This window comes from Miscanthus floridulus, chromosome 1, assembly GCF_019320115.1.
Source record: "Miscanthus floridulus cultivar M001 chromosome 1, ASM1932011v1, whole genome shotgun sequence".
In the NCBI taxonomy this organism is placed as follows: Eukaryota; Viridiplantae; Streptophyta; class Magnoliopsida; order Poales; family Poaceae; genus Miscanthus; species Miscanthus floridulus.
Window position 1 is genome coordinate 45,233,490 of NC_089580.1, and position 24,304 is coordinate 45,257,793.

Consider the following 24,304-nt stretch of genomic DNA (forward strand, 5'->3'; position numbering starts at 1 on the left):
CTCAGGGTCAAATGATGACGGCGCCCAGTTCCATCTTGCTCCACGTACTTCAGCGCCCGGCTCGTCCGCTATAGCCTCGCCGACCGATCCTTAGGTTTTGGTGTTTAACGCCAAAGGGGGAGAGGGTTCGAGTATGTAGACTCAGGGGGAGCGAGTTTTAGGGGGAGCTCATTATCTAGTAGTAGCTTATTATATACATTTGGAGTTTCTATTTGTGTGATACACTATTACTATTATGCTTTCGTGTTTTACTTTCATGCATTTTATTATATCTATGTGATAGTGCTATCTAAGTGTTTGTGATATATGACATGTGAGCTTTCTACTTTGAATTATTTATATGTCATATCACTTGTGTTATGCTCATTTGCTTTTGCTTCCACATTTACACTTCGAGGCAAATGAGTTTTGTTACTTGTACTCTTGCTTAATTCATATCCTTTGAGTACATTGTGTTGGCTTGGGTCATATAAGCTTGCCTAACACTTTTGTTCTTATTGACAAAAGCTTATATGAACCAAGCCCATCAAAAACCTCACTCTTTTACATACTCGAGGTAGTATTGTCATCAATCACCAAAAAGGGGGAGATTGAAAGCATCTAGGCCTCTAGTTGGATTTTGGTGATTAATGTCAATACAATATTACTATGACTAATGTGTGTTTTGCAGAGGCAATTAAGTTAGGTCATGGTAATGGAGATCGATTGGGCAATCGAGATGGTCATGCCCCTACGATGGAAATCGTTTCGGTTTTCAAAGGATGGACGACAAGGTTAAGGATGACTAGTTCTAAGTGTCGATTGGAGTTGGAGAGACACTTAAAGTAGTTTAGGACTTCGTTTTTTCCTTTGGCCGTACTATAAAGGGGGGTATGAACGGGTAGCTTGACCTAGTTGAGTCTAGTGAGTTAGGTGTGGTGCACACTTGTTAAAACTAGCTCTAGGTAGCTCCTATGAATGCCTAAGATCCTTTGGAGCAAACTTCATTCACATATGTTCGAGAGTTGGAAGTGAATGGAGGGTCAAATGCTGACTGGACGCTGGCCCCGGTGCGACCGGATGCTGGCCGTAGGGTCCGGATAGTTCATTTGATCAGCAGACAGTGTTCGGTGTGACTGGACGCTAAAGAGGTCAAGTGACCGGACGCTAAGAGGCAGCGTCCGGTCGACTCCAGTAAGGTTCTAGAGAAGGGAATCTATGACCGGATGCGTTCGGTCAGTACTGACCGGACCCTGAGGGTTCAGCGTCCGGTCGAGTCCAGTAAGCATCCAGTGAGGGTTTCATGCGATCGGACGCGTCCAGTCAATGGTGACCGGACCCTGCCAGCGTCCGGTCAACATGACCGGAGCGTCCGGTCACCCCGTAGAAGTTCATAACGGTTCATTTTTCAGGCTATCTTATAAATAGAAGCTCCACTCGTGTGTGGAGTTACTTTTGCTCATTCCAACAGCTGAGAAACACATTTGTGAGTGTCAAGAAGAGCAAGGTCCTAGTGAGGTGATTGAGATTTGAGAATCCAAGAGAGTAGCCTCATTAGTAAATCAAGAGTAGCAAAGTGTGCATCCATCTTCTCATTAGGCTTCGCGTGGTCAAGTGAGAGTTTGTGCTTGTTACTCTTGGTGATCACCATCACCTAGATAGCTTGGTGGTGATTGGGAGCTCGGTGATCACCCGGTGAAGCTTGTGGGTGACCCAACTCAAGTTGTGAGCGGCTTTGGGTGATTCGCCACGACGGAGTGTCGAAGAATCAACCCGTAGAGAGCACTTGATCCTTGCACGGATCAAGGGGGAGCTACACCCTTACACGGGTGCTCCAATGAGGACTAGTGGGGAGTGGCGACTCTCCAATACCTCGGCAAAACATCACCGTGTTCCTTTCTCTCTCTATTTACTTTGAGCATTCACTTTGAGTATTTACTTTGAGCAATTCAATACTTGTTTTACATCCATAGAATTGCATGCTAGAGTAAGTTTGGAACATAGGTTGCAAGTCCATTGTGCATTAGTTTGGTAGAAACACGTTTCTAGGCACAAGGGGTTAATTGGGCCATCCGTAGGATTTGATTATTGCAAGAGAATTTAGAATTAGCCCAATTCACCCCCCCCCCCTCTTGGGCATCTTGATCCTTTCAGTCATTAAATCGGTAATTTTCTTTTCTTCTATCCCAGTATAAAAATACGTATGAAACTTTTTCTTTAGGTCAACCCAATTGGCAATGGAGTTAACTCGCAGTGATGAAAACCAAGTGAAGGCTGGCCCTGATAGAGACAAGGAGAAGAAACGAACTCAATGGGCCTCTTCAATGGATGCTTTACCCAACTGTGTAAGATACCGACTGACATGTTCTATTGTGCTTGTGCTATCTTGGCCAGTAAACTTAGCAAACTCCGAGAGCCTGTAATTTGCAGGAAGAGTGACCAAATCATACCACTCTGGATATGAGCGTTTGTACGAAAAGGTCTGCCCTTTTAGCTTCAAACCGAACTGATTCTTTATCATCTCGGTCACTCTGAGTAACAACTCATCAGCATTTGAATTTGGATTTCTCTGCAGTTGCTGACCCATCTGTGGATTGAAATTTCGGGTACCTTGATACCCCGGATTTGGAATCATGTGAAGGGTGTTGTAATCTATGCCATAATGATATCCTTATAGAATCTCTATCTATTGGGTCCTTTGCTGGTTTGCTGCTTGAAGTCTCTGGCTATAGACGTTAAGATCTATATATCTATGAATCCTTTGAACTGACGATGCTATCTTTTGAGACGACGATGGTATTTGGCATGATGTGCCAAAATTAACTATCTGGTTCTAACCTTGCCCCGTCGGCTATTGCATATGCTGCACTAACAATCTAGGATTATATTGTATCTGATTATTAGTAGCACCTTGAACTTGTTCAGATGAGCTCTGAACTACCTAGACATCATCATTACTAGCTGGTGCTGCTTCTTGATGGCTAGTACTGGCTTGATTAGTCTCCTGAGTCGACAGATGTGGAATGTTGTAATAAGCCAGCCCAACCTGATCAACTGGAAACCCATGAAACACCTCTTTCATGGTGTTGTGGAATGTGTTCAAGAAAACTTCATTATGATTCGACATGGCATCATGAATAGATTTGTTTATAGCCTCTACGAAGAAACGTCTGTCTTCAGCTTCATCTACATCTGTCTGCCCATGCAATAGAACTTTTGGTAGTGGATATTTCTGAACAATTTTATTGTCCCATGTCTTGGTGTAGGACAACAAACACTTGTTCTGAAATTCTTCTATAGCTTTGCTGATGACATCTTTATCTCCATCAGGTAGGTCTTCATAAGGCACCATAAGGATATCATTGTTGTTGTAAGCCACCATGACGATTGTGGTGGTCCCACTGGGCATACCAAAACATATGTCAATACGAAAATACGTCGACACACAGCAAGCTGGAACGATCTACTTGACGGAGCAAGGCTGGAGATCTGCTTGGCTTCAACGCAGGACCAGTCGACCCTGCGAACTCCTCCCGAGGCGTGCCAGTCAATTTGACCTGCAATTGACAAGAAGAGAAAGTTTATCAGTAATTTAAGGTGGAACATGCTAGTTTTTGTCCAGACAGTTCCAAGTGTGCCGCTCCGGGAGCAGCCAGTGTTAGCCCGCTGGATCACGGAGATATTCGACCACTCACTAATGTTGCCGAGCATGCACTAGTGATGCCGATCACGAGCCATCATTATTTTTACCTCTAGGCATAGTGTATGGTCGGACAACGTTAGTGGTGATTGGCAACGCTGGTGAGTGCTTGGTGATCCAATGGTCTGACAGCCAGACGGGAAAAATTAATCAAATAACCGATACGAGAAGAAAAATGGCTATTAAGAACTGTAGCACTCGCGGGTTGTGATTGATTTTATAATGACCATTGCGATGTGCCCAATTTTAATGATTCTTTCCCTTGAGCTATTAACATGTATGTGTCAGAGATGCATCATTGGCTAAATCAGATTCGATCAATACGTAGTGCAAAGCCAATGAATTTAGTAAAAAAGGGATATGCCACACACACAATCAACTGCTTGATACAGACAGACCCACAAACCATCTAGACCTAATCCATTACCATCAACAGTGAGGTTCGACTGGATCGATGCAGCTATGATGATAACAACAAACTAAATCCAGAGAATTCATAGAACCGACTATACTTCAACAGGTTCATGAGAGCGTGTCATATCTGTGAAAGCGTAGACGAATCGGCTAAAAGAGCCGATTCAGGTAGAAAAATGATCATAGCATGTAAACAATAGACTATTCAACACGAGCAGACCTATCAACTCCTCAAATCTAACATATCATCTTTAACAGTGGGGTTTGACCGGATCGATGCAGTCATAATAAAGATAACAGATTCTATCCTTAAAGAAAACGGATCTACTCATATTTAACAGGATCATGAAAACACACTATGAACATTGAAATACGGGCGATCGGCTATTTAGCCAATGCAGGCATAGCAAACAGCTAGGGTCACGCCTGGTCGAAAGCAAACCTACCAGCTAGCATCCTCTGATCTAGAGTACTAACAGTGGGGGTCGACCGGATCGATGCAGCCGTGATAGTGGGCTATAGACCAGATTCAACTAGCTAATAAACCTCCTCAAGATTAGACATGCCTTGACCGCGTACTATGCACAATCAAGATCGAAGTAGAACAGCCAATAAAACGTAATCCATCGTTTGAAGTAAGAACCATTGCAATATAAACGAGGGATTAAAAGGATATGATGCCGATCTAGATCGATCTCGATCGGGTAGGTTGATGTTGCTGAAAAACTAATAACAATAAGAGCATCAGCAAGATTAGTAACTTAATGAATCTACCCGAAAGACGCCACCCTTAGGTAGAGCCGATAACTTGACCTTAATCTAATTCGAGCAGTGGAGCTCGACCGGATCGATGCAGCCGTACTTGAACTAGATAAGAGTCGATAACTAGCTTATACTAGAGCTCGCAGTGGAGGTCGACCGGATCAATGTAGCTGTACAAACCAAAGTATAAGCCATGACGGTATTTACAGACAAGCCGGAGGTCGGCCGGACCGATGCAGCCCTGCTTGTTGAAGAACTCGCCGGATTCTACTCTACTCCTACTCCTAAGGGTTGGTACGGAGCTAAAAAAGAAAGTAACTTTTATTGATTTATTGGATATCCTTTTCCAATAGCCGGGGTCTAATATTTATACCCGGAGACTAAGCATGAATCCTACTCAAGTATGACTCATTATAATCTTTGATATAGAATAAAACATTCCTAATTTAAGATAACTTGGACCCTAATCTTTCTCTTTTTGTAGAGTCCGACATATTTTCCCCGATGCCAACCATAGCTCATAGTCGTTATCTGCTGATGTCATTCGAAGAGAGCCGATTCCGGTGCATCTGAATCAACTGATATCGATCCTTATGCAATCGATTCCTCGATTGACATGATCTTGGAAGCTTCGAGTTCCCGCGTTCTCCTTCCCAAATTTTGGTGTAAACAGTAAGATGGTGGTCAAGGTGAGGTTTGGATTCCCTCAGAGAGTGGGGATTTTGAATCTATAGCTCTATGGGATGGTGGCGAGTTGAATGGTGTGCTGAAGGTTGGCTGGGCGGCCATACTTGGCGAAGGGTTAGGTTGGCTTTGGTCTGCTTACTGGAGCTGATTGGAAATGTTAGACTAGGGCTGGCTTGGCTGCATACTCTGAATCTCTGCCTGCAAGACAGCCAACTGTTGCCTAATCTCTGCTGCCTATAATGATGTATGTGCTGCCCTCTGATTTGCGGCGAAGGTTGCTGCCAGCCTATCTCTTTCTTGTTGTGTACTCTGCAGCTGGGCTTGCAATTGTTGGAGTACCTGCTCTGGGGTGGGATCTGAGGTTTGTTGATCTTCGGCTACCGGAGGCTGAGCTTCGACCGTGGGTTCTTCCACAACCTGGTCTTCTGGGGCACTGGCATAAGTGCTGCGAGTATTACGCCTAGGCCGTCCCCTTGTCGAAGGCTCTGCAGGTGTTCTGGTGGGGGCTGCTCTTTTTCTCGGCATCGTGGGTTTTGCTGGCCAACACGCGGTGGGTGCCAATGTTGGAAAGTAGTGATTCCCAGCAGGTGGTATGGAGGGAGCCTTCGCCCGATCGAATGCCCCAGGCGAAGGTAGAGAAAGAGGTAGGTGGGTCCTGGCACAATAAGGGTTTCATAAATGCACTCACCAACCTCCCAAACAAGCTTCCGCTCTCCCCTTTTATAGGGCGCTATTCACTACTTTTTTCCTTTTACATCTTTGTCCTACAACTACTACGGTACATTCTCTGAACATCTCTCTTGTTAGTGCAGGTGGCCGGGGCAAACTGGACCTTCCCTTTTTTGCACCGCCTTGTCTCCTTGGGCCTAAATTGTTGGCCCAAAGGGAAGCCCATTCCTGGCCCGAGGTCACCTCCACGCCGTGAACCCTCCTGCTGTGGTGGAGCCAGCTTCCGCCTCCGCCCATGGCACTGCGGCCTCCGCCTTTGCCAAGCGGCCTTCTGCTCGTGGTACCGCGGCCTCCGCCTTCGCCAAGCGACCTCCGCCCGCCTTCGTCGGGCGACCTTCGCTCGCCTTTGCCGGACGACCTCCGGCCTTCGTCTCATGCGGCCATCAGTGCGGAGGCCTTCTTATAACTTTCCTGCACATCACACGAAAAACCGGCTTGCTTGTTAGTCTCCGCTGTCTCCAGACTCTATGGTCTCCGCGGCTCGTGGTCATTCCCCAAGAGGGTCTTTTCTTCCACCTTCTATCTCCACATATACAAGAAATTAATAAAATAATCAGTATGGTGTCTTGTGGCAAAGATACACGCTTTTGTAATGGTACCAGACAAAATTTCTGATTAGCGGTGTGTATTAGCAAATACTAGATTTCTACTATGTCTGTGACCAAAATTTGTCATTTCTTTTAGATTCTCCGAGTCATCTTTTTCATAGATTCCAAGGATCCAAATAAGTTAGTTTTTTAGGCTCTCAGTTATTTTGTGCATCGCAACGGTATGAACCCAACTTTACATAAATCACGAGGCAACTGAAATGTACCAACATGAATCATGGCCGATAATGAAGTGGAACAGATCACATGAATCACGTGGCAACTGAAACGAATGGACACGGTGGAAAGGAAAGCCGGTTGCGCTTCCTAAATTGACCTGACTGTCATCATGATGATGATGAAGAACTAAACATTTCGTCGTCCTTTCCTGATGCACACGGTCAAAACTGATGTCTGCTCTTTGGGGGGAGTGGGGCCTGAATTCAAAGGGCATTTTCCGTGTTTCCTGAGCTATCCCTGTCAGTTTTGCCCTGCTGCTATTCTAGTATCTAGAAGACGACCAGGAAAGAAAGAAGAAGAACATTCATTTCACCGACCATAATCTAATCGTCATCCTTATCATTAGTTAGGCGAGTTGGGACGGCAACCGCGGCGCCATCAACGGAACGGAAGAATTGTTGGTTCAGACTGACTCGAGAAAGAGACCAAAATGTCAGGAGGTTGAACAATTCATTTCCGTGTCTTTGGCTACAGAAACAGACAGGCTGAAAGATGCCTGCCTGTCACGTCTCATTCAACAATGCTTCAATTGCCATGTCCTTGACCTTGACTGTCTAAAAAATCTGCATGAACTGCCAACCTCTTCTTCCTTCATACAGAGAAAGAAAAAAAAAGAAAAAAACAAACACTACGCCACCAGTGAAATCTTCTCTACACACAACACATCACTTTGATTTCTCCTAAAGAATAAGGCCGGCCGGTCAGGGAACCAACTTTCACTCGATACAGCCACCTGAACTAAATTCCCTAATCGATTAACCAACACAAGTCTCTACAGGCAGAGTCAGAAAGCAACAAGGCCATCGTTACAACTTACAGGATCCTGGAACTCGGGGCGGCGTCACTACCTCTGCTCCAATCGTATTGTGTCAAGTCGGAGCTGTCGTCATCTTGCGCACCGGCCACCATCCGCCGGAACATCCTTATCTCCGCCGTGTTGGCCACGTTGAAGAGCTGGCTTTGCCCAGGCTGAACGCCATTTGTTAGGTCAATGTCCGCTGAGCTCTCAAGAACTCGCACCACCTGAATTTGAGTTTGAAACAACGCAAATGTCATCTTCAATTCGGCTTCATGAATGAACAATGAACTAGGGACCAACGCCAAAACCACAAGACTGCTTGCTTTTACTTTTAAGTACCTGGCTCATTCTGGGCCTCCTTGATGCCGAGTGCCGAATGCAGGCTGCAGCAGCCTCGATCATGTGGAACATCTCCACCTCATTCAAATTCATCTCAAGCCTGGGGTCAACCAACCCTCCCAAATCGCCTGTATCCAGGGCTCGAGAAAGCAATGGCCTAGACTGAAAATAATTGGGAAAAGGAAGTCAACCAACAATTCTCAGGCATACAACATATTCATGGTGCAGTAGTTCTTCAACATTGACAAGTTCTAGCTACTTATGCCGTTACAGGCATCATGAGCAATTCTCTATCCTCCCTCAAGACATATGCCTACCGTGACATCATTCATGTATATACGAGTATACTGCAATCCAAAATTGAATATACGGTGCCAACAAACACTTGCTGGGAACAAAGCTTATGCTACCCAATAAAAGAAACTCCCAAAAATCATAGTCAACAAAAGTGCTCTAGGAACATCACCAGGCTTTAAGCAAATATAAGCTCTTTGATAAAACTCACCCACTCGACGAGGCTCTCGTCACCTAGTGGTCTCGATGCATCAACAGGTTTTTGACCGGTAATAAGCTCTAACAAAACTACACCAAAAGAGAATACATCTGATCTGTCAGTCAGTTTGCCACTTGAGGCATACTCCGGAGCCATGTACCTGGAAAAGAAAAAAATCCAGCCATGAATTCTGTATGGTTATGTCATATATTGATGAACTTTCTGAGATATGACAGCACTTGACCCACCCAAATGTTCCCATAACACGGGTTGTTACATGGGTTACAGCATCCAAAGCCAACCTCGCAAGACCAAAATCAGCAACCTACAATTCGTGGATGGCATCCAATCAGAAAACCAATACAAATTGCTAGGTATATTGTGAGAAACACTTAGGCTCATTTAGTGAATGTAGTTACCTTTGCCTCAAAATTGTTATCCAACAAAATGTTTGAGGACTTGATGTCTCGATGAATTATCCTCAGATGGCCTGCAAATGGATACAAAGGAAAGTGTTTAACAATTAACACACAAAATAGATGTAAATGAACATTGCAAAGAAAACGAGAAGTAGGAAGGAACACTACAATCTTCGTGTAGATAAGCAATTCCACGAGCAGCACCTGCAGCAATTTTAACTCGCATGGACCACTCTAACACAGGCATTCCGTGTCCTGCGATTGCAGTTCAATTCAGTTTTTTACTGGCAGAAGATGGGAATGCTCTTGTAAAAGATTAGAAAGAGGCTCTAACATACCGTGAAGATGATAATGCAGCGTGTTATTAGGAACAAAGTCATATACAAGTAACCTTTGGTCATTGAAAATGCAGTATCCCACAAGGGAAACCAAATGACGGTGATGCACACGGCTAATTATCTCGACTTCAGCCTGGAACTCGCGTTCCCCTTGTCCGCCACCATCCTTTAGTCGTTTAATGGCGACATGTTTACCATCTGGCAGGCGGCCCTTGTACACCGACCCAAAGCCTCCTTCCCCTAGCAGCCTCTGAGCTGAGAAACCATCAGTAATCTGATACAGCTCGTCATATGAGAAGAACCTGGAGTTGCCCATGCTGATATCCGACAAGCATTGTTTCAGCCTGGGGCTCCCGGCGCTATACTTGGTATGGACAGAAGGATCAACTGACGATCCTACATTTGCAGATTCACCTGAAGGAAGCGGGAAGATTGGTATCAGTGGCCGTGTTGCTAGCTATTCGGAAGAGCTGCATACTGTATTAAGCTAAATGCAGAAAATTTTCAGGCAACAATCTTACACAATCAGCTAGTACAATTAAAAGGACAACTCCAAAAGATAATTCATATTTTTTTCCTACAGTCAAACAATGACAAAATTGCATCTTGCATGAACAACAATGACATGATATATATATATATATATATATATATATATATATATATATATATATATATATATATATATAGGGAGAGGCTATTCAGCAGCCGGCTATAAAATAAGTTATTCTGTAGCCACCTCTATTTACCATAATTTTATATACTAATTTACCATAATGTCAATACATATTTACAATAGTTGGGTTACTATAACACATGAGAATATTTATCGTAACGTTATAGTAAACCACTTAGTAAGGAGTTACTGTAAATTAACATAGTAATTATCGTAACTCAAAGTGGCTACAGAATAAGTTATTCTATGGCCAGCTACAAAATAGTAGTTCTATATATATATATATATATATATATATATATATATATATAGGAGAAGTGAGAAACAAAATACCCGAAGGTTGCTGCGAAGAAAAAGGCGAGGTAGGGGACATGAAACCAGCTCTGTAACCATTCATTTGCTTCCTCTTGCGCTTGTTGTTGAACCAAACTGCTGTGACTAGGAGGCTAAGTACAAGCAGGGCGACCACCCCAGCAGCGATGGCTATGACAACACCATTACCAAGGCCGCCAAAAGGAGCTGGGCTCCTGGACGGCGCACCTGGGCTGGACGACTTGTTCGAACTTGGGTTCTTGACGGCGCCGGAGTGGGCCGGGTCAACTGCAATGGCAGGCGTAGGCAATGTCCTGTGTCTAGTCGGTGGTGGTGCTGATGGCGGAGGAGAGTTGGAAGGAGGTGATGCAGGGGCCGGGGACGCTGGCGGAGAGAGCGAGCGCGTCGGAGCGGCAGACGGCGTCGGGGACGTTGGAGGGGGCGAGAGCAGCGGTGGCCTTGGAGGAGGAGGAGCCGTATGTCGAGGAGGCCCAGGCGGCTGCAAGTGGGAGTGGGAGGAGGGTGGAGGAGCGGCGGGTGGGGGAGAGGTGAGGGGCGGGGGCGCGGCCGGTGGCGTCGCAGCGGTGTCGGCCGGTGTGGCAGTGGGCCGCGAGGACGCCGGTGACGGAGAAGAGGCGGCCCCGGCAGTGGTGGGGGCGGAGGCCATGAACCAATCAGGCTCTTGAGAGGGAGAGGTGGTGGTTGGACTTGGTGGTGCCTGTCCCCGTCGTGGCGGCGGTGTCGCCGGACATGGCAATACGATGGATGCTGCTACTACTAGTATAGGAATAGGAAGGAAGGAAAAATGGGAGCTTGCTTACTCTGATGGCACCGCACCACTTTTGCTTGCTTGCTTAGTTGCTTTGACGAGGGACAGAGGAGGGACGGGAGGCGGACTTGACTTGTGACTTGCGGACGCCGGACGCCACCAAAGAAATCGAAATGAATGGTGTGCAAGTTGAAGCAAAGGCAAGCCAAGCATAGAGAGAGGAAGACGAGGATCGAGGAATCTGGGGAGGACGGTTGCTCCTCCAATTCATCTCATGGCGGAAATGGAACTCAGGGGAGCACGGCTCGGCTCGGCTGATCCTGCCACTGCCAGCATCCAATTTCAGTCTCAGGAGCTGAAACGAATCCAAGGGAAGGAGAAAGAGAGATTGGAGGAGCGTAGAAGTGGCGGCAGCAGAGCAGCCAGCGGTCAGTGGGGAGGAGTTGGGAGTGGACGATGATTCCCCCTTCCGCTTCCACTGGGTGCCGCCGGGGGCCGTCCGGTCGTTGGACTTGGACCACTGCTTCACTGCCGTGCCCCCCGTGCTGTGCTGTGCTGTGACCTGCTCTGCTCTGCTCTTGCCTGTGGCCCTGTGGGGTTTGCCAGCGTTTGTGCCCGTTTCAGTGAAATAATCGGGTGTTTGGATCTAGCTATTAAAATTTAGGAGATGTGTTAGGAGAATATTATATGAGATGTTCGGATACTAATAAAAAAAATAAATTACATAATCCGTCAGTATTCCACTAGACGAATTTTTTAAGCGTAATTAATCCATCATTAGCACATGTTTACTGTAGCAAAACATTGTCAAATCATGGCCTAATTAGGCTCAACAGATTCGTCTCGCAAATTAGTCGCAAACTATGTAATTAGTTTCGTAATTAGTCTATATTTAATACTCTATGCATGTGTCCAAACATCCGATGGGACAGCGACTAAAATTTAAGAGGGGCAACCAAACACCCCCTAATAGTGTTTTTCTCTCATAATAAATAAACATCAACATCAGCATCAGCATCAGCATCAGCATCAGCATCAGCATCAGCATCAGCATCAGCATCAGTATCAGCATCAGCATCAGCATCAGCATCAGCCGTTTTTCCAGCTAGCCAAACCAGGCCTGTGTTGGATTCGACCACCGTGCCCCCTCCCCACTCTACTTCCATTCCATACACCTGCCAAACAAGTTTTACAAAATGGATGACCAGCCATTTCCTAAAATGTATGTATCTTGCTTTAGGATTTTTGTTGCCAAAAATTTGATTTTTTATAATTAAAAAAAAGAGCGGAATGACTATATCTTTAACAACCGGGCTCCTTCTCCTGCGGCTTGGAAACAACGCTTTATAAGTGAAGTTAAGCTTCACTTCTGTTGTCTCCCACCAGATGTTTGTCATGTAATTACAACTTGGCTGAACTCTTTGTAATAGGTAGTTTAGTCCTATTAGATTAAAAATGAAAATTTTATAATGGTAAAACAAATATAATATTTACATTTTGCATCAAATACATTATATGACACATAGCATCTCTAATATGAGAGAATTCCCTGTGAGCCAATATTATATGACACATAGCATCTCTAACTTCAAAAATAGTTCACTGCACTCTCATAGCGATTCACATAAACAACTCAACTCACAAAAAAAGACCAATATTTTCCTCACTTGCCTGCCATCAGCGGAATGTAAGAATTTATGAAGCCTCTATGTTCTGCCCTCCTTTCTTCTAACTAAAATTTTTTGTTTTATTTTTTTTCTAAACGTACAAAAATATAAAAATGACATTTTAGAAATACTCTCAGAGATGCTCCAATTTAGTATTTTAGTATTGTGATGCATTGGATTTACCAGGCTTTGGTAAGGAAGTGAACTGGAGTTTCTTCAGTGAGAAAAATCTTACCAAAGATTGGTACCTGACCAAATGCCTGGTCCAATTAGCCAACATTGCTAAAGTTTTTTTTTTTTTTTTTTGGTGAGGCGACACCTCGGCATGCGTGGAACCAAACAATCCCTGGCTAGAGAAAGGTCATCTCAAAACCCTAACCTCGCTAGATAAAAGAGATTGAAGCTCACCGGAATAAATTTGACAGATTTCCTCCCACAAAGTCAAGCTTTAACATGATTTAGTCTTTCAGAAGTGGTCTTATAAACACAAGTCTGCGTACATTGTTACAAGCATCTACATGTACCGTGACTAAAAAGAGCGAGAGAGATATGAATTGCAACCTCCTTAGCTAGAGGTAGAGGGTGAGTGATTGGGTCATTGGATGGATGCACTCAGCTAGACACAATGATGAATTGCCACTCTGCGCTTTGTGTCGTGGGGCACCCACCAATTTAGCTGGGGTAATCTATCTGAATTGCTTCTGCTTTACGGCAGCACAAGACCCGTCAAATCTACAATCTGACCAAACGAACCAACACAAAAGGTTAGGCTGCCTAAGCTGTGTATGCAACTGGCAAGGAGGCAGTAAGTTACGTCAGGCCAATGAAACGGGATGCATACATAAGATTGAAAAATGAATTCATCCCTCTTTACAAGAAAACAAACAAACAATTAAAAAAAACTGGGTACAGTACCAATTGAATCTAATCGAATCGAATCGGAACTTTACAGATACTAGCACACAGAAGCATGGAGACAACTCACTCTTTCCTTCTACATACATGAACCGCAAAAACATAGTAGGTAATAGATACAGTCAACCTGCCATGCCACTACCTAATACTACTACAAACTACTTGAAGAAGATGCCCTTTCTTCTTCCCTTACTCTTCTCAACAGCCTGCAATCACAGAAATTCCTGACTCATCATCGACGCATTACAAATAAACATCTAAGCCTAAAAAATCAGTGAGAAATGCAACTGTACCTTCATTCTGAATAGCCTTAGTATTAGAACAATGGCATCTCGTGATCTGGATTTTTTTTATATTAAAAAAACAGTTAGCATCTCTGTGTTCTGCCATTTTTATGGCCTAGGCCATCACTCTAAAATAACTGCCACAAATGCAAGCGTAACAATAATAACAGATGTCATGCAGTCAACCAAGCACAGAAGCAATTGACTACTAGGAGCACACTGTAGCTGGATTCGAGTTGTGGAAAAACTAGAGATCAGGGGAAGCCACACGAATGGATTCTGACATGCTTTCAGTTGTAACTTGACGCATCAAAACTTCAGAAGACAATTGCAATATACTACTACCACAACAAATAGCCACAGTGGTTAGCATGAAACTCACGGGGCATTTTCTGCAGGCTTTAAATTGTACTCAGCACCATCAGTGGACACAATTGAGAACTCAGTAGGACGCCCAAATGGGATATTGATCTGCAAAGATTGTACAAGATAAGTTCTAGATCACTATACATACAAAAAAAGGAATGAAACCCTGGAGAACCCAGAACCTGAAATACTGAAAGCATAAAGAAAAACTTCAACAACAACAACATAACCTTTCAGTCCCAAACAAGTTGGGGTAGGCTAGAGTTGAAACCCACCAAGAGCCCTAAGTCACGGTTCAGGCACTTCAATAGCTGTTTTCCAAGCACTCCTATTCAAACATAGATCTCTAGGTATATCCCAAGCTTTCAAATCTCTTTTTATTGCCTCCCCCCACGTCAATTTCGGTCTTCCTCTACCCCTCATATTATTAGCTTGGCTTAGGACTCCACAATGCACTGGTGCCTCTGGAGGTCTCCTTTGGACATGGCCAAACCAAAGAAAAACTAACTAATACTATTTCCTTTCACAACAAAATGTAGCTTCTGTGTGTGGTCTCCAAGATGAACCTTACATTTCTCTACAAAGAGGGATGCACCTACAGCCACCTTTTCAGTATAAGATATTGCTAAACATACTAAGTTCACCATGATGGAAGATTGAGATGACATATCTGGTACAATTTCATGCAACTAATTTATACTAGTATAGTGCCCGTGCTAACGCCACGGCTTCATTTCAGGGATACACATGAAAACAACCAAACGACGATATTTTTTTCCATAGTTTAAGTTTCACGCAATTCTATATGACCAAGTATAAAATAGCAAACAAGATAAAATTTATACAACTTAGGCTACAAAGAAAACAAACATTTTTATCACATAAATAAATACGAAACACAGGACCATATATTCATACACATTGGTTATTCAGAGTTCCAAATGCTCTGAACATTGAGACCACTGAAAAAAAAAAGATGGTTACAAATCCCAAGACATTTTTTTCAAAAAAAAAAAAAGATGAAGCATCACACAAACAGAGTGATTTTAAGGACAATGATTTTGGAAACCATACGGTCATCGCTTGCTGGAATTTCTCTGTAACGACGACACCACGCTGTCCATTACACTTAACACTGTAACCTTCCCTCTTTATTGCCAAGACAGCTGGTTCCCACATATCTAAAAATCTAACCTGCAGAATAGTTTGATGTTCACAGGGTTTTATGACAATGGAAAGGTGTAGAGAGAGTGCTCTTGGAAGACCATTTGAGAAGAATAGAGGACATACAGGTAATAGAACTTCATAAGACACATGTCCCATAGAGAGAATTTTCTTAATATGTTCCTTGGTTTCAGGATCTGCACAAATAAGAGTTACTCAGATACTGAGACATATCTAATAAGCCAAAAGAAACCCTTCTACACCATGACATGGTTCTTCTCTCATACTGACAGCTCAAGAAGAAATGGAGCTCAGATACCCAATCATTTTTTAAAACATACAAGGTGCAAATGAAAGAAAAGAAAAAGATTGTGTCCACTACTTAAAGAACAAACGCTCTTAGAAAACTCACCACATGTAATTTTTCTTTGATCATTAGCATAAACCTTCACAATCTCCCCCTACAACAAGAGAAAAAATTTTAGATAAATCAAGAGGTTCCATCATAAGGATGGAATATACCCAAAGACTTAGCCTTAGATAGGAGTGCTTCGAAAACAGCTATTCACGTGCCTGAACCTTGATGGCTTCTGCTGGGTTTCAACTCTAGCCTACCCTAACTTGTTTGGGACTTAAAGGCTTTGTTGTTGTTGTTGTTGCAAGAGGTTCCATCACCCAACTCAGTAATAACCGTCTAATGTAAAGTTTTCAAACCATGAACTATGTGTTAGCACCCTACCAGCATATAACTAATGAGCCGTGGTATGAATTCTAACCTAAACCACATCTGCATATGTTTTTCCCAAACAGTAGAGTTAGCTCACTTTTATCCTTTAACATTTCTTTAATCTAACAAAAAAATAACATACAACATAAATTCAAACAGCCCTTGCCATCTTCCTGTTATTGCAATTTCAACAAGATCAAAAAACTGCCTCTCAGGTTCTCAAAAATCGACAAATGGGCAGTACTTTTAGCCATTTGCTTCTCAGCATACACTATGCGGTAGAAGTCACTAGTGTGAGGCCTAGAATAACACAACAAACAGGTGCCCACCATCTAATCTAATATAAAAGTACGAAAAAAACTGACCAAGCTATCGACTATCGAATCCAAGAAAAATTAAGAATATAATGCCATTTAAGAATGGCCAGCACTTGATGTGAAGATATACCTTTCTTTTTCTGTCATCCAGAGGCTGGACTTCAATTGCTAGTACAGAGTCCACATCATCAGCAGTTACTAAATAGGTGGGCTGCCGTGCACCTGCAGCAAACAGAAAATGTGAGTTCCAAAGCTTCAATGGTATATCCAAAACGAAACAAAAATGCCACAAGGCATTGTGTTTTTTTTTCTTGCATTACAAGAAAAGGTACCTTCTATGAAATTTACTGATCCATCGTCCAAATGGCGCACCCACTGTGAGTACAAAAAGAATTTGCAAAAAATGCATATTATAATGAAAACACAAAACTGAAAAGATTCATGAATATAGAAGAATTTAGTGGAATATTTAAGCCGCGTGGATAACAAAGGCAATAGTGCACACCTCAAAATTACAGCTTGTGGTTCCATGGATGGAGTACCCACTTGCTTGAAGTTCTCTTCCAGGAAAGGCTTCACCTGTGATTCGCAGCCCATCTATGGCTGGCAGCGGATCATCCTCTGCAACTGCCCATTCATAAAAATGCTGTTCACCATCATAGCTGAGGTAATATAGTAGGCAAATGCATGGATTTAAAGATGCAACACCTTCAGAAAAAGAAGAACTAGGCTCCTCAAGGACAGTAGGAAGATAAGGGTATGGTGGATTTGCATCATCAAGACCAGATGCCAAATTAGGTGAGCCTCCAGAATCCCACTGTGCAGAAGTTTCTTGTGGAACTTGGGCTTCAGCTCCCTCGAGATTTTCCGAGGCATCACTCCTAACAAGGTCCTTGAATGATGGGTTTTGATCCTTGGATTCAATGTTAAATAGAACAGCACGGGAATCATGGTCAGTTCCTTGAGGGACATCCTTCATGTTATGGTTGCTGCAGAACGTTAGAAGCCAGTGAGAAACAACCAAATTTCATTCTTCATGTTCCTGTTTGAAAGTACACTGCCACCACCACCCACACTCATAAGAAGGAAAACAGCTCAGAAGGGAGGGAAAAAAAAAAGAGGGACAGGGGGAGGTTGACACATTGGTATAAAAACCTTTTGAACGGTAGGTCATTACCATAGTTATTTCAATAACAAGAATATTTTGCTTCTTTGTAAATATGGGGCTTAAGCAAACTCCAAGGCCTATTCACTTTTCCACTACGATAACTCTGCCTTCACTTTTACACTTCTCAACACTTTAAAAGCAGCACATTAATTTTCTAAATAACTAGTTTGCACCCACATTCTTATTTTGTTTGACATAATAGAATCTGTGCTGTAGAAAAAAAAAACTTTCAAAAGGCTGACCAGTAATGCAACAACAAGGCCTTCAGTTCACAAACCAACAAGGGTCACGTGTAACAAAGAGCAAGAAAGTAAATGATAGTAACAAAATAAAATGGTAATAGAGTGCTAGATAATGCTAGAACAATCATAATTGGAGAAATGGTTTCAAAATACTGTAGAAAAGTTATTAAGATTTTCATCATGCGGCAAAAATGGAAAGTACATAGTGAAATAACTGTAATTGTGAAACGGCAAAGAATAGCGAAAAACATATCCTATTGAATTTTTAAAGTAACCACCAGCAACCTGGTTGAAGGAGAGGTCCTTCCAACATTATCATGCTCTGCACTTGTTGTGGCAACCTCACTTCGAATGACCTGACGATTTTCATTCCCTAACAAATCCCAGTCACGCCTAGCTCGAACAGGAGAAGCTGGAGACTGTACATGAGAGTATGCTTGCTGGAGCACAATGTCAAGGTTGGCTTTGCTCTGAGAAATGTGATGGACGTTAGAATCTACAATCATGCATGCATTCCAAGAAATATATGATGAAAAGCAAGCATAGTGCCATATCGAACAAACCAATGCATTGCCAGGAGTATGAGAAGGTGACTGTGCAGCAGCACTTGTATTATTTGAAGATTCAGCATGCCAAGGAGCAATCTGGTATTGTGATTCCTTCAGCTTCTCCTGCAACATCCAACTTTCTCAATGCTTGGCAAGCATAACAACACCAATGTCCAGGCAGCAGGTTTGTACTAGCTCTTCTTTCACAAAATACACATTAACAAGGACGAATGTGACTCACCTCAGTAATAATAAGCTTTTCTTGCAAATGCTTAAACAGAACCTACATGATGAAAAATGAAAGGTCAACCAAGCAAGAAATAAAAATAATCAAGGGATTTTTTTACTTCTGTCACTTGATTGTTTTGAAACTATTATAATAATGTCTTCTGTAGCAATGATACTATATATCTAAAATATCTTAGAAGATTGTATAGTTCAGCACTCCCTGTAAATGTGGCATAAGCCTCACTAATAAGGTAGTTTAGCTTCCTCTCGGCATGTATGACATATCCCAATAAGAAAAGTAAATTTTACCATGTACAACAATATACAAGGTCCCCAGTTCACCATGGGCAAGCTCACTTAATAGAAAAGGGGGCATTTAATCAATGCCAAACAAGCAACCAATCACAGCAGCACATACCTTCAGATTGCTAACAATGGACTGAGCGTCAAGAACAGGAGGCTGAAGGTTATATTCCGATAGAAGAGGCAATAAAGAAGATACAAATGTTGATCTCTCTTGATGCGCTGCCTATGGAACAAAGTAGACTCAGCATTCTTCATTTTACTTCACCAAATCCAGACAATAAGGTTTGAAGAAAATAACAAAAACTAATTGCAGCATACACACCTAGTTTATCTGAATAGAATAAATAAGAATCTCACAAAATGCAAAAGGGCCTCTAGCTGAGTTGGTTAGGTGGCTTGAGTAGCACTCCTCAAGTCCTGGGTTCGACTCCCCGTGGAAGCGAATTTCATACTGGGGTTAAAAAGATCCCCTCGTTTGTTCCACACCGAAGCACAGGTCTAAGGTCTGGCCCCGGTCATGATCATTTTCACATGGGCTATGGTGCTGCTGTGTATGGGTAGGGCCGGGGTTTAGGGTGTTTCTCAGCCTGCGTGAGAATGTCTTCTCTTAACGAAATGCTCTGGGGCTGTCTTACCCCCGCAGGTCGAGTTTTAAGATTCTCACAAAATAATGAAGTGAATTAACTAGAAATCAGTTCTTTTAACACGTGTGCACAGAATTAGGTTGATTTGTAAATAAGAAGGGATATTCATTGAGTAGTATGAACGCTGCAGCTTATTATGGAAACTAAAGGTATACAAAAAGCAAATTCAATGAAAAATGAATTAATCACAAGTGTATCTTGGGGGTATGTAATAAAAGCGAGCAAATGAGGAAAGAATATGCTAATGGCTGTCAGGAAAACGTTACCTGCAATGCATATGTAAGACGGATGTTTTCTTCAATAATATCCTGTCTGTAAGACAAAGCTTTCGATGCAGCATCAACCAGATCTTGCTGCTGCTGATCAAACGCCTGCCCCCACGAAAAAGGAAAAAAAAAACAGTTAAATCATAGTCTCATGCACTCCAAGGTGTTTTTTTTTAACAAACTCCAAGGTGGTAGTTGATGCGTCATAAATAAAACGTTTACCATGCGCATATATGCAATGCGTTTTTCCAGGACATGTTTCTCATTAAGTATTCGGGCCTCCTGTGAAAAGACATAGGAGTGAAATACTAAAGATTGAAGAAAGAACATTAGAGGAAAAAGATTGTTACTGTGCAAGGTCACCTTGGCAGAGTAGTCAGAGAGATGCCTTCTCAGTTGTGCAATCTCCTCCTCTTGTTCTTTAACCTTAACAAGGAGATCCTGTGGAAGGAAATAGGCACCTCAGCAAGAAGAGTGAATCAATCAAAAGCATGGCAACCGACAGACAAAGTAAACAGTTGATACCTGCTTCCAGATGACAACATTTGAGTTGAGGTCTGAAACAGGCAGTGCGCCTTGTCCGGATAAGTTGAGCCTAGAATCATAGTCTGGTTCTTTGCGGTGCCTGCAAGGAAAGGCTTGGTGAAGGTAACGAAACAGGATAGTATGATATGATATTAAGAGAGGCTGGATTTGGAATGTACTACTTCCTACCTAGTTGGTGAGAGGGAACGAGAAGACGGGGTAGATAGCTGAGATGGGAACGCACTATCGGGAGCGCTCTGGTCCCCTGATGATTTACGGGGAATTCCATTAGCCTGGGTGGCCTCGAGGTACTTGTGCTTGATGCCGGCATCCTGCAACATGGGCTCCCCAGCTCCCCATTTGAAGGCCTCTGCTGCTGTAGCGGTAGTCCCAATGGGAGCAGTGGAGGAGGTGTCTGTGTGGGCGGCGAGAGCGCGATCCTGATGGATCCCACAAGAAGAAGCTTGGTTTGTGGCTTCTGACCTCTGGTTTGGGCACCACAGTAGCTATTAGGCAAATGAAATGACATGATAAAGAAAAATGATGTGCTGCAATGCAGCATATGATTGTTTGCGCAGGCAGCAATGCAGCATATAGACATATATGATTGATTGACAGTGTGGGAAGGTGGAGGGGAGGGGATTTGGATCGGGAAGGGCGTGGAAATCGGATGGGCTTACAATTCTGTGGAGCTCCTGCGTCTTGAGCATCAGCTCGTCCTTCAACCGGCTGTTCTCCTCCAGCTGAAGAGGGATACAAGAGAAGAGAAGAGGCGTGATGAGAGAGTCGCTTGTTCTAATTGGAGCTGATTCTCTCTCTTCACTTGAGCAGAGCCGCAGAGGCAGGAAGAGAATGATTTACGATACCTGCTGGCGGATGGTGGCCTCCGCGTCCTCGACGGCGCGCATCACCTGGAAGATGTTGTTGTTGCTGCTCTCCAGCGCAGCCGCGGCGGCAGTAGGAGACTCGGAGACGGCGACCGCGGCGAGGCGGCGGCCGAGCTCGTCGGGATCGGCCATGGAGGATGGATGCGGGGAAGGATGGATGCGGAGGAACGCGAAACCCTACTGCACTGCGCTACACTAGAGTCTGGAGGGAGGGGAGGGGAGGGGAGAAGGCTGCCCTCCTGCCACAGCCCACACCCACCCACAGGGTAGTCCCTCCTCTCCGCTCCTCCCCTGGAACTGGGAGTGGGAGGGACAGGACAGGGCAGGGAGAGCCGGACCGGACACCGGAGAGGGAGAAGGACGCTAATGCCACAGCCTGTGACTGTGACTGTGACTGTGACCGTGACCGTGACTATCAGCCTCCCTTCCCTTGTGAGAGCCAGACTGGACTCACGCAGGTGGGGATTCGGAAGAGGGACTTTTTTTATTTTTTATTTTTTTTAAACAATATTTTAATAGTAATCCCAAAAAAACATTTACAAATCTATACCTTTTGGTGACGCGACTGCACCACTTTGGCCCGCTTGGAGAAATCTGAATGAATCTGGAGGAATTTGTGAGAGCGTGAACAGTGAAAACCATCCGTGCACAGTAAAAACCGGCTGGTTTTCACACCGTCCGAACGGCCCCTTTGTCGCGCCACATGCGCTGGCGCGACAAGGGGCGCCACGGTGGCACGCATCGTTGATCGGAGCTGGCGTGGCGTTCCGTGGGGCCCGCCCTGTCACGCCAGCGACTTCAGGCGGGCCGGCGCGACAGAGTCATATACGATTTGGCCGGTCCGACCCATTTTCCTTTCTCTCTCGCTCTCCCTCTCCCTCTCCTTCACTCGTGTCGCCGACGAGTTCAGCGGCTACTCCTGCTACCCTCTCTCTCCCTCTCCCTCGTGCGGCAGGGGAGCGGCGCCAGGGGGAGCAGGCAGGCTCCCCGCGTCATCGGCGCCTTGCTGGCGCGCCTTGCCGCAACGGCGCCGCCGCCGAGGTTTGTCCCAACGTGGTCCGCGACCTCCTTGCTCCGTGGACTCAAGTACACCGCCAGGTTGATCTTCCCCCACTTTTTCTTAATTTCTTGCCTCATGAGTTTGAAGACTAGGGTTAGGAAATTAGGGATGTTGACAATGTTTTGATCGTTGCTTGTTAGTATTTGATGCGTAGATTAGGTTTAGGATATACTCTGCCCATGGATTGGACGTAAACTACGTGTTGCATGGACTTTGGTAGTTGGTGCATGGTGGATTTAGATCTGAATGTTTGTTTCCTTTGTTGCCATCACTGTGAAGTTTTTGTTATTGTAGTGTATTAGTGAATGGATATGATTTATTTCCGAAATGCGTAGTTCATGTGTTGTTGATGTGTTGGTTCGTATTTTGTAGATGGATCGGTTAGTGCGATTGTTTCATGGTGGCAAAGTGAAAGGAAACGGGGAGTTCGAAAGTATGCAAGAACATGTTGAGTTCTTTAGTGGACCTCCTACCTTTGATGCTTTGGTTAGCAAGTGTCGAGATAAATTTGGGTGGCCACTAAGTTTGAGAGGTAGATTTGACTGTGGGAAGGAACGGGCACATTATGTGTTGATGTGTTTGTCATGTAAGGATAAATGGAAGAACTACATAGAGGTTGTCAAGAGTAGCAGTGTTAGGTGCTTGGAAGTTGCTGTGGAGAAGCGGTGTAGCCGAATTGTGGTGGTTGTGGGTGATAATGTGGATGTGGAGCCCATAGAGAACCTTACCCAAGACGAAGAGTTGCAGACGGTTGTCGTTAGAGAAGTTGATAGGTCATATGAGCCCGGTGCCTTGAATGATGATTTCAATGAAGAAACGTTTGATGAAGACGATGGCAATGGAGATGGAACACATGATATGGATGACATATCCCAAGGATCAGAGGATGATGAAGTTGATGTTGCCTTCACGGACGAAGATGACTTTACTTCAGGGCCAAGTACTTCGGATGATGTGTTAGAGGACGAGTACAGGTCTGAGCCTAGTAGCGAGGACGCAACTGATTGTTGTGAGGGAGGGTTTCCGAACGCAATAGGAGTCCTAGCTGACGGGTCATTGACAATGGAGTACAATGACATCGAATTGAGGCAAATGAAGGTTGTCCATGTGGAGGTACCCTCGGTACCAAATTTCATGGACATTAGTATGGTTGACCAGGCAATATGTGACACCGGTTTGTCGTTGTTGCCCAATGAGGTACCAGATAGTGAGGAGGTGGAGATTAAGAAGGGAATGATATTTGATACGTTGGAGCATCTCAAGTATTTTTTCTGATGGATTATGCCGTTCGGTTTCACAGGCCATATTATGTTAGCCACTCTGACAAGAACAAGAGGTACACGGTCCTCTACAAGAATGGATGTCAATGGGGTCTATGGGCTCGAAGGCAGAGAAATGAAAAGTGGAAGATTCGCAATGTAAGGCAACCTCACACGTGTCGATCTTCGAAGCCGAAGGGTGTGCATGCCCAAAACATAGCCCATTACCTTAGTCGTCGTCTTGTTGGCACGGTTAGGGCCGATAGTGACACATCTGTTTCAAGCATGATCGAGACCATATTTGGGTTCACTGGTTATAGAGTGAACTACTCAAAGGCATGGCGGGCAAAGCAGCATACTATAGAGTTGCTATGGGGCGATTGGAAAGGGCGTACAACCAAGTTCCTAGGATTCTAAGTGCCATGAAACACTACAATCCAGGCTTTAGGTGGTATTCTTCTATGGTCGCATTGTCATCTGCAGAGACT

At 44.1% G+C, this 24,304-nt stretch overlaps 2 protein-coding genes across 3 annotated transcripts; both read right to left on the bottom strand.

Moving 5' to 3' along the window:
- Positions 1–7,520: 7,520 nt before the first annotated feature.
- Positions 7,521–11,808, bottom strand: LOC136508249 (proline-rich receptor-like protein kinase PERK8). Its single transcript, XM_066502930.1, has 8 exons — positions 10,496–11,808; positions 9,487–9,900; positions 9,317–9,403; positions 9,149–9,219; positions 8,978–9,054; positions 8,742–8,889; positions 8,237–8,398; positions 7,521–8,121 (listed from the first exon to the last, which is right to left on the bottom strand). The coding sequence occupies exons 1-8, from the start codon at positions 11,139–11,141 to the stop codon at positions 7,912–7,914; spliced, it is 1,815 nt and encodes a 604-aa protein (XP_066359027.1). The 5' UTR covers positions 11,142–11,808; the 3' UTR covers positions 7,521–7,911.
- Positions 11,809–13,725: 1,917 nt separating this feature from the next.
- On the bottom strand, positions 13,726–21,877 carry LOC136508335 (uncharacterized). Of its 2 annotated transcripts, none has more exons than XM_066503075.1 (21): positions 21,477–21,877; positions 21,291–21,353; positions 20,800–21,095; positions 20,611–20,710; positions 20,449–20,526; positions 20,308–20,367; positions 20,086–20,190; positions 19,288–19,398; positions 18,883–18,924; positions 18,657–18,764; positions 18,379–18,563; positions 17,392–17,672; positions 17,189–17,304; positions 17,016–17,058; positions 16,814–16,905; positions 16,052–16,100; positions 15,766–15,836; positions 15,550–15,669; positions 14,492–14,580; positions 14,119–14,164; positions 13,726–14,031 (listed from the first exon to the last, which is right to left on the bottom strand). In XM_066503075.1, exons 1-21 carry the CDS (start codon positions 21,627–21,629, stop codon positions 13,984–13,986), a joined length of 2,256 nt encoding a protein of 751 aa, XP_066359172.1. In that variant the 5' UTR covers positions 21,630–21,877; the 3' UTR covers positions 13,726–13,983. The 2 variants fall into 2 exon arrangements, with proteins under 2 accessions (XP_066359172.1, XP_066359116.1); XM_066503019.1 differs by having other exon boundaries at positions 17,189–17,310; positions 21,477–21,875.
- Between the last annotated feature and the right edge of the window lie 2,427 nt (positions 21,878–24,304).